Source organism: Antechinus flavipes, chromosome 1, assembly GCF_016432865.1.
Source record: "Antechinus flavipes isolate AdamAnt ecotype Samford, QLD, Australia chromosome 1, AdamAnt_v2, whole genome shotgun sequence".
Taxonomy (NCBI): Eukaryota; Metazoa; Chordata; class Mammalia; order Dasyuromorphia; family Dasyuridae; genus Antechinus; species Antechinus flavipes.
This window is the reverse complement of record NC_067398.1, coordinates 245,099,536-245,115,503: the sequence shown is the minus strand read 5'-3', so window position 1 is coordinate 245,115,503 and position 15,968 is coordinate 245,099,536. Positions and strand designations below refer to the sequence as shown.

The 15,968-nt window shown below is 37.7% G+C and overlaps 1 protein-coding gene across 2 annotated transcripts in view; it reads left to right on the top strand.

The window, feature by feature from the left end:
- The first annotated feature begins 1,164 nt into the window (after positions 1-1,164).
- The window catches only part of USP22 (ubiquitin specific peptidase 22), a 260,877-nt gene continuing 246,073 nt past the window's right edge, over positions 1,165-15,968 (top strand). Inside the window, exon 1 of one of the 2 annotated variants that reach the window (XM_051999488.1) lies at positions 1,165-1,343. In XM_051999488.1, coding sequence (XP_051855448.1) covers positions 1,224-1,343 — 120 coding nt within the window. In that variant the 5' untranslated portion in view covers positions 1,165-1,223. The remainder of the gene's footprint in view (positions 1,344-15,968) is intronic. The other variant, XM_051999495.1, reaches the window with a different exon arrangement.

Below are 15,968 nucleotides of genomic sequence, written 5' to 3'. Positions count from 1 at the left end.
ATGGAAAGTCACTGCCAGCCAATCCCCAGCTCGCACACGCCTCCAGCGGTGGGCGGGTGGGAGAAAAAGACTGGCGACTGCGCCCTGAGTTTGAAATGAAAAGAGGGAGGGGCCGAGGCAGATGGACGGCGGCACTCACCAATGGATAGAGAGAGAGTCGCCCCCGATGGGAGTGACGGGGGAAGCAGGCCCGTCGCAGCGTCACGGGGGCGGGACGCAGGATGCTCCTTTTCCCTCCTTCTCTCCCTTCCCTCCCTCCCTCCCCCCTCGGGCGTCTGGCGAGCTAGGTTGGTCGGGCTTGAGGAGCGGGGAGAAGGAGGAGGAGAAGAAGAGAAGGGGGGGTGGGGAGTGGGGGGTGGTTGGGGGGGCGGCGGCGGCGGCGATCGGGAGCGGAGAGCGCGGCGGAGCGATTTAAAGAGACAGCGCGGGCGGGGGGGAGGACAAATAAACACCGGCCGCCCCCGACCCTCCCCATCCCCCTCCCCTTCCCTCCCTCCCCCAGCCTCCCCTCCCGCCGGCCTCAATGAATTAGAGGAAGCGGGACCCGGGTGGCAGCAGCGGCAGTAGAAGCAGCAGCAGCAGCAGCAGCAGCAGCAGCAGAGCAGCAGAGCAGCAGGCGCCGCCGCCTCAGCCTCAGCCAGCCTCAGCCAGCCTCAGCCTCGGTGGCCGTCGCACCGCCCCGCGCCGGGGCAGCTAGTGAGGGAGCGAGCGGCCGAGGAATCCCGGGGGCGTCGCCGCCGCCGCCGCTTCGCCTGCTCCTCGGTTAAAGCCCCATCTTTGTCTGCCCCCCTCCTCCTCCTCCTCCACCTCCTCCTCTACCACCTCCTCCTTCTCCGCAGCCGCGGCCGCCGCGCTTTGTTCCGAGCCGCTTTCGCCTCAGGCCGGGAGGGAGCGGGGGACCCTCCCCCGGGTCTATGTGCCCCCCGCGCCGCCCCGCGCAGCAGCAGCCTGAGCCCCGGGAGGAGGCGCCGCCGGACCAGGAGGCGGCGGCGGCGGCGGCGTTGGAGTCAGGGTCTGGGCCGCGGAGCTGAGTCGGAGCCTGAAGAGGAGGACCCGGCTCGGAGGAGCGGCGGCGGCGGCGGCGGCGGCGTCCCACCCCCCGGCCCCGGCCCGAGCCGCCGGAGCTGTGCCCCCCCTGCTGCTGCTGCCGCCGCCGCCGCCCCTGGCCCCGGCCCCGGCCCCGGCGCGGCCCCGGCGGCGGGTGCCTGGATGTGGAGTTTGTCATGAGTCCGGCCGGCTGCTCGCATGTGAACAGCTTTAAGGTGGAGAACTGGCGGCAGAACCTGCGGGTCATCTACCAGTGCTTCGTGTGGAGCGGGACCCCCGAGACCAGAAAGCGCAAGGTGGGACCCCCGGGCTGCAGGGGAGCTGCTTTCCCACCCCGGGGAGGGGGGCGACGGCTGCATGGACTTGCATCCCCTTCCTGGGCGGGGAAGGGGAAGAGGGTGTGGGGTGGTGGGGTGGGACGGACGGACGGAGGGAGGGAGGGGAAGGGAGAGGAGGAAAGCACCTCATTCTCCTGCCCCCCACCCCGGGGTGGGCATGGCCCTGAATAGGATGGGTGGGGGGCAGAGAGATAAAATAGATGGGGAGAGGGTTGGGTAGAAAGGAGGGGGGCTATGGCTCCCCGCAATCCCACCCCCTCCACACCCCGGTCCTCCCTAGCTGCTTGGAGCTGGGAGTAGGAGGCCTGTGCGGGGGTGAAGAAGGAGTGTGTGTGAGTGTGTTTCAGTGGGCGTATCTGATCTGGGGAAAGGAACCGTATTCTTATTTTGGAGGAGGGTCCCCCACTTCTCATGATTTGTGGCTCACATGGAAGCAGGGTAGGAGGGATCACCCCTAGGCTGAGCTCTGGATTGCTGCTGGAAGTACTCTGGGTTTCCCAGCATAAGACAACTGCAAGAAAGCGTACGGGGGAGGAGGAAGAGGAAGGGGGGGAGGTATTTAAAAAAGAAAAAAAAAAAGAAAGAGGAAGGAGATTCTAGTATCCTTCTGGTTAGGGGTCTGCAGTAGATCTGGCTCGGGGAGCCGGGCCACCTTCCTGACTCAGTAGGCAGCCCATCAAGGTCCAGTGTCATCAGTGATGGACTGTGGGGAGGTCACCTGGGACAAGGAAACTGAAAGAGAGAACTGGATCTGTAATTCACTGTGTGTCAACGACTGGTGAATTATTAAGATGTAGTTACAACTGAGGTACTGAAGCAAACCGTTTCCTACTCCTGTGTTTTTGGATAGGTCCAAATGCTGGGAGACCGAGTCTATCCTATCTTACTTTTCCTCCTACCCCACCCCCTAGTTCATATATAAAATCGGATGCAGAGTATAAAGGGTGGGGTATATGCTAGAACTGTAGCAAATCATGCCTAAATAAAAAGTGTCTTAGAAAGGGCAGGAAGACACTGTGATTAGAAATAGTTTATGCTTGATAAAGAGAAATAACATTTAATATCTTCTTAGCAAGAAAGTAGTCAAGAATTTTTTAGCCAATTTATAAATTCTTATCCTCAGATTAGATTCTTGTAAACACATCCCATTTGTTAATTGGAATCTTATTAACTGTTTTGCCGCAAAATCAGAAAATGTTTGTCGTTACCTGCCTCTGAATAAACTGTTCTTTTTTTTTATTTTACTCTAAGTGATTTTGCAGATTTCAGTCTGACGTTGGTGACTGAGGTGAAGGATGCATCAGCAGTGCAGGTAGCAACATTGACTATTCAGGACAGCAGGGATGAAATATAATATTTTACTAATTGTGGAATTCACATCCAGTCACTTATCAGTGTGACTTTTCAAATTTATTCAAAATGGTGGCTTTTATTATGTGAAGTGGAATATATTACATTATTGCTTAAGTGTATTCTGAATATAACTTTTAAGTAGGTTTTGTCATTAAGTAAGTTTGTTTAAATAACTGTAGGAGCAGATGGGGCATACAAAGGAAATCAGGAACTTTTCTTACCCCAGGCCTCCTAATGAAGTCAATACAAATATTAAATGTAAATTTTCACGTTTAACTTTAAAAAAAATTTAACAAGTTTTCAGAGGCTAAAGGATGGGAAAATGACTCATTTTATGTTTGTATAAAACATTATAGGCTAAGCTACTTTAAAAACTATGAGTACCTTGAATGGTCAGGCAATATTTGCCACCAAAATTCATTATTAAAAATAACATTCTAGGTCAGGTAAAGAGGGGAAAAGCTTTAACATTTTGTTACCAGTTCTTTGCAACAGTTATCTGCCTTGATGGGCTGGGCTTGGGAAAAGAGTGGGGGTGGGGAGCAGGAACAATAGCACACAAACCTGAATGTAAGGGAATATTGTATTAGGACTGCACTTAAATGTTTGTTTATAGTAAAACAATAAAATAAAGATTTTTTAAAGCAGTTTTCTTTGTGGGATTGACTGAGGTAAAATAAACTTTGAGGGGTGGGCATGGTGGTGTGTGTAATTTCAGGAGACTGTTTAAAAATGACTCTTTAATGGATTGTGTGTGTGCTTTTCTTAAAACATGTTTCACTGTGTGAAATGAGGCATGATGGGGGCTGGTTTTCTTTAACCAGCTGAAAACTGACTGACCCTTTTAATTTGTCTTGTCTGCAAATGTTTCTCCATGTAATTGTTTGCCTGATTAGAGGTCTAAAGACTTATTCCCTATGTTGTAGGATACCATATTTTCCCTTTCTGTTTGAATCACCAGGGATTCCCTTCTTTTTCTGATCTCCATTGTGAGTTTTTATCAAAGTGAAAGAAATTAAGATGAAATTACTTGTTAACTTCTAAGTTTCTAAAGGAAAACATCAGTGTCATTGATTTTTTTTTTTTAATGAGACTTTCAGTGTTTTTGATTCTAGTTGCTCAATTAATTGATATGTTAGGTCTCGTGTGAATTTAATTTAACAATAAGGTTTTGCTTATATTTGTGAAAAGAGAGTAGGTGATAAGAGTATCTTGGAAATATGGCACTTCTCCTAAGATGTTAACTGATGCTTAATGTCCTTTTGTCGTTCTTATTTTGGAATTTTGAATTTTCTTATCCATTTCCCTTCACTTATTTCATTTCTGAAATTGTTGGAAATATTTCTAGTAGAGATTGAAAAGAAGACTTTTAGTGTTTTACATTGGCTATGACGCCCATTGTTCCCATAAGTTTTTATATTTTTGAAACTAAAGATGTGAAGTTGCCCATCAAAATACATATAACTAAAATTATAGTCTTTGTAAACAGTGAAAGAACACAGTACTTTTGTGGTTGCTGACATTTCATGCTATGGAAGCATGATTTCACTACAGAAATTGCATGAGTTCTGGTTTGGTTTTATTTTTTTGGGGGGAATCATATGTAGAGGTGGATAAAGATAAATTAGTCTTTATTATTTTGAGGATGTTATTGGTAGGTTATGAGGATACCATGTAGTTCCATGACTTTTTGCCTTCTTGAGGAATTTCCAAATATCAAATAATTGATGTGTGTATTTGGGGAGAGAGAGTTGGTGAAAAGAATAGATCCTCTAATAATTTGAATAGAATTTTCAATACGATGAACTGATCACAACAGACTGTTCACATTTCTCACACATACATAATCTTACAGTTTTTAAGGATTTACATTTAAAAGTAATTTGAAAGATGATTTCAATATTTTGTGTGTGTGTGTTCTTTTTTGATATTTTAAATTACTCCTTCCTTGTCTCTTTGTGTTATATCTGTGGTTTTCAAATCGTATTCTACTTCAACCTCCAAGGATTATAGCAGTTCTCTGTAGAAGTACCAGACACAGAGTGCTTTCACAAATATTTGAATACTTTAAAATAATTACACTTTCTCAGAAGTGAACATGACTCATAAAGCATACAAATATTCTGGTTTAATTCATGGGGTAATTTGGAGAATGAGAAGCTCTGCTCTGCTCTGAAGCATTTTAATATAGCTGTATTTTTAAGCCCCAGTTGTCCATTTGGTTAGAAAGTAGCTGAGAGAAGAGGATATCTTTGGAAACAATAGATTTGGGTACAAAGAGATTTAAGACCCAGGCTTTATTAAGAGCTGTTTAATATCTCTGTTCATATGGTCATAATGTCTCTTCTCTTTAAGCAGATATAGAGGGGACACCCTGTTGGAAGAAAGTGGGATGATTCCATCTTTATTCAGACTTCTACCTCTGAGGAGAGAATGGCAGCCTTGAAAAACTGGGTGTGGAGGTTTGCATTAACAAGTAATGATAAGGTTTTGCAAATTTGTCTTGTGTGAGGCCTCACAGATCTTCTGCATCCTTTTCAGTAAATTGTAAATGGAAATGTCATATATAGTCAGCAGATAGTGCTAGGTTCTAGCTAGGGTGAGGATAAATAGTTTTCTTCATGTTTAGAATTGACATCTAGATCGGTAAAGTTGGTTAGCTAATTCTATTTTATACATTGATAATAGATGTGTTGCTATTATTTTTCCACCTTAGGGTTTTCATAAGTCTTAAGAAAACCTTTAAAAAATGTTATGAAGGATTTTTTTAAATTTGAGGGACCCTTGTTTTAGTTTAGAACTAGTAAGCAAAAGGATTGAACCCCCTGAATTGAAAAAATTTAAAGTGACTTTTCTCTTGTCTGTTTACTTTGGAGATTTTTACTTTTTCATCATAATAAACTGGAATGATTATGTGCTTATTTTAAAAAAAATACTAGAAAGCTACAAACTAACCAGTGAAGACTATATCCGGATATTATTAACTTATAGCTGAGGTGACTCTTTGCCACTAGGCTGTGCAAAAGGGTTATTCATTAATGTTAAAACTATTTTAAAAAAAAATTGTTTTCATATCCAAATACAGAAAACAAAACTGACCAAAAAAAAGAGACAAAAGAATCTCTCATTCTCCAAAGTGAGGGCAGTGCCTTCAATTTATAAGTATATAAAAATGAAAGTTTACTTTTATAAGTTTTTATAAGTTGGCTTACAGATTATAAGGATTGAATAGTGACTTTTAGTTGAATCTCTACAAAATGACTGTTTGCATATTTTAGTGATTTTTTACCTTAGATTTAGACATTTGGCTTTATTGTGAGAAGTAAAGATATTGAAGTGAAAGCCTCCCTGTTGAGTTGATCTTGAGTCTCAAGTATTCCTGGAGGAAAAAATAGTTGATGCTAGATTTCATACCTGTGATTGCAATGAGAAAATAATAAGATCATAGTCAAAATTGTTTCTGGAACTTGAGTTGATTGATACTGTATACTTTCAGAGATTTGATTACTCTATTTCTCTAAATACTCAGATTTTTCAGAAGCTGGACTAGTTGGGAATATGTAAATCTTTCATCTAGTAGGAGCAGTAAGTCTAGTGATGGTGACATGCTTATGTGGATGAAATGCCCCGAGAAACTTGAACACTAGAGAATCTGGTGAATGGAATGCCATGTTGAGAATCAAGAAGTCTGAGATTGATTCTCCACCATGAGTAGGGAGACAGAATATGAAGAAGACAGTTTGTCTTTTTGTTAAGTATATCATTCAAATAGGAATTCAAACAAACATATGTAATAGGCAAGAAGTAGGGAAGCACAGGAAGATTCTTTAGTTCTTTTTTTTTTTTTTTTTTTTTTTTTTAGATTGATAAAAGAGATTTATTATTGGGTAAGCAAGATTAAAGTATAGGCAAAGATAGAGATAAGGAGGGCACTGGACAGAGGGTCCAGTGGACAGAGGGTCCTCACATGGTAGCCATGTTTGGAATCTCTGCCGATTCTTTAGTTCTTAAGGACTGATTACTTTGTTATTGTATCACATTTCTTTCTTTCCCTTCCTTTTGACCATTTTGTTCAATTTCTATGCCAGGTAGTGATGGGAGACAGGCATTGAAGAAGACTTTGAAGTCGATCAATTTTATTCATTAGCTGTTCTGGTAAAACGTCTTGATGGGAGACAAGATCAAATTGTACATTAAATTAAGGTTTCTAGGTTATCTAATTGTTCTGTTACCATGTTGAATTGAAAGTTGACTAACTTATAAGAAGGGTGTATGAGTCTAGCAACCTAGATGAGCTAGGGAATGTTTCCTTGAATTCAGTGATTTAGTTTACCATTTGTTGCCTTGGTATTTCCATATAAGAAAATGGAATATTACTTGTTCTCTCCTTATTTTCATCAGACCCCTGGTTGAGCTCTAATACCAATCAATCAATCAAGCAGTTATTAAGTTCCTACTATGTTAAGCATTCAATATAATAGTATATATAAATTGTTCCAAGTCCTTGGAAGAAATGTATGTGTATGATAATTTATAAGTATTTTGAATCATACCTTTTTATAGCCACTTAAACACGTCCATGTTGCACATATTATAAATATTGTAAATATTAAGGTTTTAATAAATAGAAGTCTATTAAAGTCTGAAGACTATACTATATAAAAGACACATTAGCTAACAAGAGAAAGTAAAGTCAGTTCAAATATTTATCAGATCCTTATTTGTATGAAGCACAGTTTTAGGCCCTGCAGATAATGAAGCAGGCCCTGCCCTCAATTCTGGTAAGTTTACAGCATGAACATCACATTCACTTGTAGTTCTATTAGCCCTTAAAATGGCTGGACTGATGTTGCTCCAGTTTTTTTGTTTGGTTGAATACCAAAGGGTGTGGCCTCTATTTTCTAGGGGGAGAGGACATTAGGACACAAAAGGAGAAAATGTTTTTAGACTAAAAGCAAATAAAATCATTGGATGACTATGAAATTATTTTTGATAGCTAACTAAAGTTCAGTGTACTGTGTATTACATAGTATTTATCGTTTCTTCTCATTTGACTGTCTGAATCTTTTATCCCTAATGTGCTTGTGCATGCAGAACCTAGTTTACTTTAGAAATGTAGCTTTCAACTCTATTATGCAAAATTTCAGAGAAAATGGTGCCAGAAATCAATTTTTAGAAAGGTTGTTTCACACCTGTTCTTTTTGTAAGTATTTGAATTTTTTTTTTCTTGTTAGATTCCTAGAGCCTCACAGTGTTAGGTGTTTTATTTCATTTTTGTAAGACATGTTAGTTGATAATCTTCTATTATTACTCAAGTTGAATGTAATTTGAGGTTTGGCTATTGTATAATTTGATTGTGAACTTTTATATTGATCTGTCCACCTGTCTCAAATTCAACAAATATTACTTAAATACTATTATAAGCAAGGTCCTGTTAATTACTGGAAAAATGAAAAATGGTCTCTGCCTTCAAGGATCTTATATTCTATATTCCATTTTTTAAAAAAAATCTAATGTTAAAAATATTTTAGCTTTGTTACCTAAAGTTAATTGGAGCTTCTAGTTTCTTTAGAATCTTTTAGGTAAATTAATATTCTATGGCAAATTTGGGAGAATCACATGTTTTAGACAAAAAACACTAGACTTTGAATTGAAAGATATGGCTTCAAGACTTGACTCTTTTGTTAACTAGCTGTTTAACCTCTTGGTCTCATCTGTAAAATACTTATGGGAACTGTCTTAGAGAGTTGTTGTGAAGAAAACATATAAAACTATTGCGTTCTTTTCAGATGTTGGATGTTATTTGTAAACTGAAAAAGTTTTTGAAATTTAGTGATTTATTCTCTTTGGAATTTATTCATTTCTTTAGAAGACTGGGTCTCTCTGTTTACTCAAGCTAAACACAGGCCTAATCCCACCATTAAATGCTACAGGAACTTTGACCTATCAGCACTTAGGCTGATTTGCCCCTTTGGCTACCTGGTTGCCTGCCCTGCTTTTGGAGGTTCACCTTATTAATGCTGAATTTGCTTTGGCTGCCAGATTGACATAGCTCACTGCAACTCAGAATTCTCATGCTCAAGAGATCTGTCAGTTTCTGCCTCCCTGGGAACTGGGATTACAGGCATATACTATCATGTCTGACTCCCTTTAGAATTTAGAAATGAACATCTATCATGAACAAGGCAAAATAAGTGTGTATTGAATTTAGAGCACCTCCCAGTAAAGGAAGAATCTTATTCTTCTACACAGTTTTGTCCTGGTGCACAATCAGTTGGCGGCATAGATTATTTTAATGGACACATCACTCTAGTCTGAGCCTCCACCATCTGTTCAACCCTCTCTAATTACAAATGCAAAGAGAACATAATTCATGATTGCATCATAAAAAAATAAGATAAGTGATTTAAATGTGTGTATATGTGTATATACTCCCTTATTTGATGCAATGTCCTCATCTGTGAGGTTTCCTTATGTTTCATTCCCAAATTGAAAATGGTAAACTGACTTTTCTTGACATAATCAATTCACTGGAAGGAATAGTTCATGTTAGAAATGTATGAGTCATAGACAGTAATGCCTCAAGACATTAGGATTTATTTCAGAAAAGTTACCAAGTTAGGTTTTGACATTCTGAGTCTTTTACTAATGTTGTAAGGAAGATCTAATATGGTTAGCAATAGAAGACTGTCATTGAGTATGCAGCCTTCTTGCTTCAGTAGAATCTTAAGATTTATGGGAAACAGTGGGGGAACAAGGGCATATATTTTTGAATCAAGGGACATTGATTCTGTGACACTTTATTACAACTTTTCCTGTGATTGATGAAGATTGTCTGAATTTTGGCACAGTTGAGATGATGGTTCGCTTTGCCACTGACCTGTGTTCAGAGAGACTTATTTTATATATTTATTATATGTTTCAAATAGCAGTTCATCTGTTACCATAATTTTTAATAGTGTATTTAAAAAAAAATTAACTGGTTTCTGAATGTTTAGTCATCTTATCAGAGATTGATTTGTCATTGAATTGTTTTATCTGAATTGGCTTGTTACTACCTAATTTAATGGAAAAATAAAGGTAGTCAGAAATAAGAATAAAAGGCTACTCAGTATGTTTTGTTAATTTTTTTTCCCTTTTTAATCTTTTGCATTTTAAGGTAAACTTCTTTACCTATATATTTTCACCTTTTTTTAGGGGTGATTGCAGGAGGAGGAAGAGAAAGATAATCTTTTCCTTTCCCTCCTTTTGACTATTAAGAATTTATTATTCCCTATGTAACACTTAATGGAGCTGAAATTATAGTATAATGATTCATATTTCTTGTCACATTTTTGATGATCATGGATATCTTTTAAAAGTTGCTATTTTTTATATTTCTAAACTGTTTGTATATTGCTTGACGTTTCACCTGTGCCTGTATAGGGACTATTTATGGATGATTTTGTGAACCAGAATTTTCCTATAATGCAAGCATGCCATTTTTTGGAATCCTCAAGAACCTATTTTCTTTAGGTTTTTTCCCTTTTTCTCCAAATTCTAATCATTTAACTAGTCAGCAAAAATGCAAATTGTACTTAGCAGTGGACTCATCTTATCTCAATAACTTAGAACTTAGAAATTTGACACTGTTGGCTCTGAATTTAAGGATTTGGGGAGATCTTACTGATGCATAAAAAAGATAGTAAAATGCTATAGGAAGTCATTGGAAATTCTTTAATTGAGAGTGCCACTCTCATGTGCCACTTTGATATAAGGGGGTAATAAAAAAGACTTGAGTAAGGAAATAGAGTAAGAAAAAGGGACTGAGCCTTGAAGGATGAGTAACATTTGGTTAGAGGGAAGAGATAATGGGAGGAGATATTTCTGGTGAGAGAAATAAATTGAGTAAAAGCATAAAATTGAAAATAAGTGATACATGCTAGGGATAGCCAAGACACCATTCTTACTAGAATGAAATGTGCATATTGGGAAGTAGTAAGTAGGAGGCAAGTGAAGGAATGTTTTAGAAACTAAGTAAAGGGAGTTAGAGTTGTTGCAGTAGGAAAAAGATACAGTAAAGATTTTCCAGTTGGAGTACTAATTTGAACGAGGAGTTAAAGACAAATGATTCATATGTTATACAAGATGAATTGGAAAATGAAGACTAAAGTTAGGGAAGCCATACTTGGAAAATGGTCATAGACTAGTCTGATTGGAGGAAGAAGTGGGAAAGAAGTTTAAAAAAAGTTGTTTTTAACTGGTTTTGGTTTTTTTTGTGTGTGTGTGGACATCCAGATTTTTTTTTTCTTAAAGGTTTGTGTTTATGAATGAACGTGTAAGTCCTTTTGATTATGAAATGGGTAATTGATAGTCAAAGATTGTCCTCCTTAGAGGTAGAAAAATGCATAGTTTGCTTTGATTTTAAGACACTTAACAAAGAACACACTAAAGTCATTACTTTACCTAATACGGCAGCTAGGTGGTATAATAGAGCACAAGATTAAAGTTTAAAAAAAAAAAAAAGAGTTCAAATTCTATGTCCTATTAGCTTATGACCCTCTGCAGTTTCTTCATCTGTGTAATGAAAAGTTCAATGCTGATTTTTTTTTTCCAGCTCTCTATCTCTGCTCCTATGACTTTTAATCTATTTGAAATTGTATAAGGAGTAGAAAAGTATTTCAGGGCTGAAGTACCTCTTTTTCATAGTTTCATTTCTTTTCTACTGGTTAACTTCTTTTGTTTCCAGTTCACTTCCTTGAGACATGGAAACTCTTTTTGATTTGGCCAGCTTAGATATACTTGGTAGATTATTTTAAAAATTGTGTAAGTAGAGTCTTAACATTAAAGAGATGGCTGTAAGAAGGCTGTCCCATTTCCAGGGAACCTTTTCCTGTTGCCAGCAGCTAGGAAAACTCTTGATAGACCAGAAATACTTGTTTTATTGCAAACTCTTATTTTATTGGTACATATAAATTCATTTATCTAGAAAACTTAAAAGCTTTTGAATTTTTTTGGGGGGAAGGTAGGAAGAGAATTGGTATGGGATTTATGTGGAAGTATTTCTTTTCAAGCTTTTAGTACTGTATACCACCAAATATATTTTATGATGCTTTTGGAGATCTTTGGCATTTCTTTATGCTTTAAAAACCCAAATTTCTTTGGGAGTTCTACTGTTTCTTCAATTAACAATTTAGAATTCTAAAGGGACAAATGGACATCTGGCATCTTTTTTTGACTCTGCATTCTTTCTAATGTTCAGTTTGCTAATTTGTGGAACTGAACAATGAAAGTGGGGGATATGGAGAAGAGAATGATTAAAAGCTTATTTTATATGATATTTTGAAAATAGGTCTTGGATTCTGGAGGCATTCCCAGCACTTAGTATGGAGAAGCACTTTTGTAAATATGAAAAGTTACTCTCTCCAACTAAGCAGGATATGCTTTCATAAAACTATCTAGGAGATTTCTGGCCTTTTTGGATTTAATGAGAAATATTTACAGTGAACATCTTATTTGTAGCCTTTTAGGAAATAAATTATGTAAAGTTAGTTAGAGCTTGTCCTAGGATAGTAGATCTCCTTTTTGTGGCAAAGGAGCTACTTATTTTTCTGAGGCTTTGAGGCTGATACTATCAGTAAATATCAAAGTAAGTTAGTGTTAAGCTATGTTCAAAGTGTGTAGGTGGTGGGGCAACATTTTCATCAGTTTCTGTATCTTATATGAGTTAAATTCTATGATTTTGGTTGTCTTTGACCAAAAACCCACATGCACATTGATATAAGTAGAAAATAAAATTACTAAGCCAAAACAATAAATATCTGGGCAGTTGATAAGTTGATCTTTCTTGTTATTAGCAGCCTTCCTATTCTTTTTTTTTTTTATTTTTTAAAAAAGTATTTTATTATAGCTTTTTATTTATAAGGCATATGCATGGGTAATTTTTCAGCATTGACCCTTGCAAAACCTTGTTCCAATTTTTTCCCTCCTTCCCCCCACTCCCTCCCCTAGATGGCAGGTAGTCCAATACATGTTAAATATGTTATATACATATTTATACAGTTATCTGCAGCCTCTCTATTCTGTATACTCTTTCTTTTGCCCCTATCTACTTCTCAATTATTTCATGTCATAACAACAAACCTAAACCTGTTCATAGGCAAAAAGTTGACATGTGGGGGGATGTGCACTCACATGTGTACCTTGCACAAAAAGGGGAAGTTAATATTGGCACCTAGCATCCAAACGTAACCTGAATGTTCTTATTCTTTCTAGAGCTAATATGTTGACTTAGAGTTTTTAATAGAACCTTTCTAAAGAGACCTTTGGAGAAGATGTGTTTTTTCCTAGGAGACAATTCTGTAGCATCTTTTAGATGAGGTCCAAATACATGTAATTGCATTTGATTGTGGATTATCAATTTCTAGCAGTGAGTCTGTTCTAATAGTTAATAATATTTTTTATTTTTATAAGTGATATTGATGAGAATGATAAGGTGGGGTTAGGGTGGAGTGGGGTGGCATGGAGAGTGAAATGAAAAAAATTTGAGTTTTCAAGTTACTGTGAGGGCTAGCACTTTGATTCTTCTCTGTGACTATAAAAATTGTTCTTTTTGTTTTCCCTGCTTATGGTTTTGTGCTTTCCTGTGTGAAGTGGTACTCTTTTTGGATAGCAATAAGGACCTGCCAGCAATTCTCTTGGATTTCTTGTCTGTCACCATAGCTTTTAGCTTATAAAAGGTGAGCTAGTGGAAGAGAGTCTCATTTGTGCCTTGCATATCATAAATGCTTAATAAACATTTGTTGAACTTAGTGTAAGTTGGGGTTTAGAGTCTTTGAAAGGGCTCTGGCAGAAATAAATATAGAATGGGGAAGGAAGAGGGGCCATTGCTCAGAAAACCATCCTCTCACCTTGTGTATATATAATTGCGAAGGAAGCTATACCAAATGTGCTTGGTTCTCTCGGTGTCTCTTATTTGGATCTTAGCAGATCAAATGGTTGGAGGGGATCTTAAGAGACTACTTATTCTAGGTACCTTATTTTATAGATGAAGAAACTAAGACTGAAAGAATGGATGACTTGGCCAGGAGCAAAATCAAAGCCAGAACTAGTTTATATTTCCTGTGTATTGTCTTTTACTTTGCTTCTTCTGCATAGATCACAATATGTTGCAAGTCTATTTATGTTCTCCATCTATTTCTCCATTACCTTTTGAATCACTGTAATTTTGATTCTTCAGTGATGGTGATATCCTATGATTCACAGCCATTTTTTTGGTCAGGAAGCAGTTTGGGATTATTGAAAGAACAGCACAGTTTCCTAAGAGTAGTCTTTTTCCTATTTAAATCAGTACTGACTATGTAAGATCTTTAAACCAGGTTTCTGTGAACTTGTTGTGAGCTACTGATGAACTAATTCAATGGGATGATCATGTAGCTCTTTCATGTTGTTGCTAGAGTGGTATCAAATTCAGATAGAAATGTGATGTACTAAAATATACATAAAGATCCTTGCAGGACTCATATTGACTTAGAAAATAACATGTTAATATAATTTATGTTGCCTTGTGTTTTTGTTTTGTTAAATATTTTCCAATTACATTTTAATCTGGTTCAGTCACACTTTAGAGTGTTGGCTAACCATCCATGTGCTTTACAATCCTGGTGCAGTGGATAGAGTATTGAGCATGGAGAGAGAGACCTTTGCTCAAATGCCGTCTCAGACACTTAGTGTGTGATTATGGTTATGTCACTTGCCCATTTTACTGATGACGAAAATGGTGATTATTCTTCTACTGCCTATGAAAATATACTATAAGTGCTACATAGATGTAAGTTATTATTTACCCATTTGATTTTTCACGTGTAGCTTGTTAGCCCTATCTCTTTTGGAATTAGATGTGATCACCATTGTATCTTCCATGAAAAAAACATCTTGAAGACTTTATCAATAATAGGGAATTTGAATTGTGCAGTGCATCATGTTCTCAATAGTGATGGTAAAATGTTTTCTTTCCTGTAAAGCTAAGCAATTTCACTGGCTCCTACATTTTTAAACTAGCTTTTAGATGGAAAACAAATTTATCTAGTTGTTATCCAATCAACCAACTTCATTTTACAGTAGAGAAAGCTGAATTGGCCTGATGGGGAATCTTTAAATTTACCATATATAGGGGATTCCACCAAATTATTAAAATGAGAAAATGAAAGGATAGGTGGATTAGATATATCTTTAGCTTTGGTTGTGACAATATTTTTTGGGAATACCTTTTTCTGTTTTCTAAGATGCCAGTGAATCACTATGTGGTCTTTCAGATCTGTTGGAATGACTTTGGGATTTAAGGCCTAACCATCATGGGACAGAGGAAAGAGCACTGAGTTTGGAGTCAGAAGATCTGGGTTTTAATTCTAATGCTGCCACTTATTACTTTTATGACCTTGGACAAGTCACCTAACTTCTAGTCTTTGCTTTACTCATCTATAAAATACCTTGTAACTTTAAATCTGTGATTCTATTATTATTACTATGGAACAATTTTATAGGAAAAGAACTATTGGATCCACATGCTTGAAAGACAACCTATTGAGAAGGTATTCAAAAGATGTGAGAAGTGTTGCAAAAATTACTTAAGCGAAGGTGATGATTATTTTTATAGGAAATCTTGAGTTCTAGGAATTAGATTTTTTTTCTTTCATATAGCAAATGCTAGTCATGTGCAAAGATAAAAAGGCATATAGGGATTAATATAAAGACAAATAGAATATATTATTTTAATGAAATGTCCTTAGGAAATGTTCATTGTTTCTATTCTTTTATTCCAACCCTTACTCTCCCTCATACCACCCCAGTAATGCTAGTTTAAATTTCAAATATTTGATAGCAGTAAAGTTGCAATAACCGCAATTGTGAGTCTTTTTTTTCCAGATACTAATCTTATAATCCTAAGTTTTCTTCTCAGCTTTTAGGAAGTCAAGAGGGCACTGTTATTATATGCATCATTTGGAGGGGATTAGGATTCTGATAAATGAAAAAGATATCTAGATTCTTAGATATTCTGTAGACTTAGAGCTTATTTAATTCATAGTACATGTTAGAACTGGAAGATCTTAGTTTTCTCTTAAATGGAGAAGGAAATTGAGTCCCAGAAAGGGTACAGTGCTGATTTTAAGATCACCATAGCAAACATCATAGGCAGAAATCAGTTCATTAATGTACTTACTTAATAGTCTCATAGAAAAATGTTTCAAAATA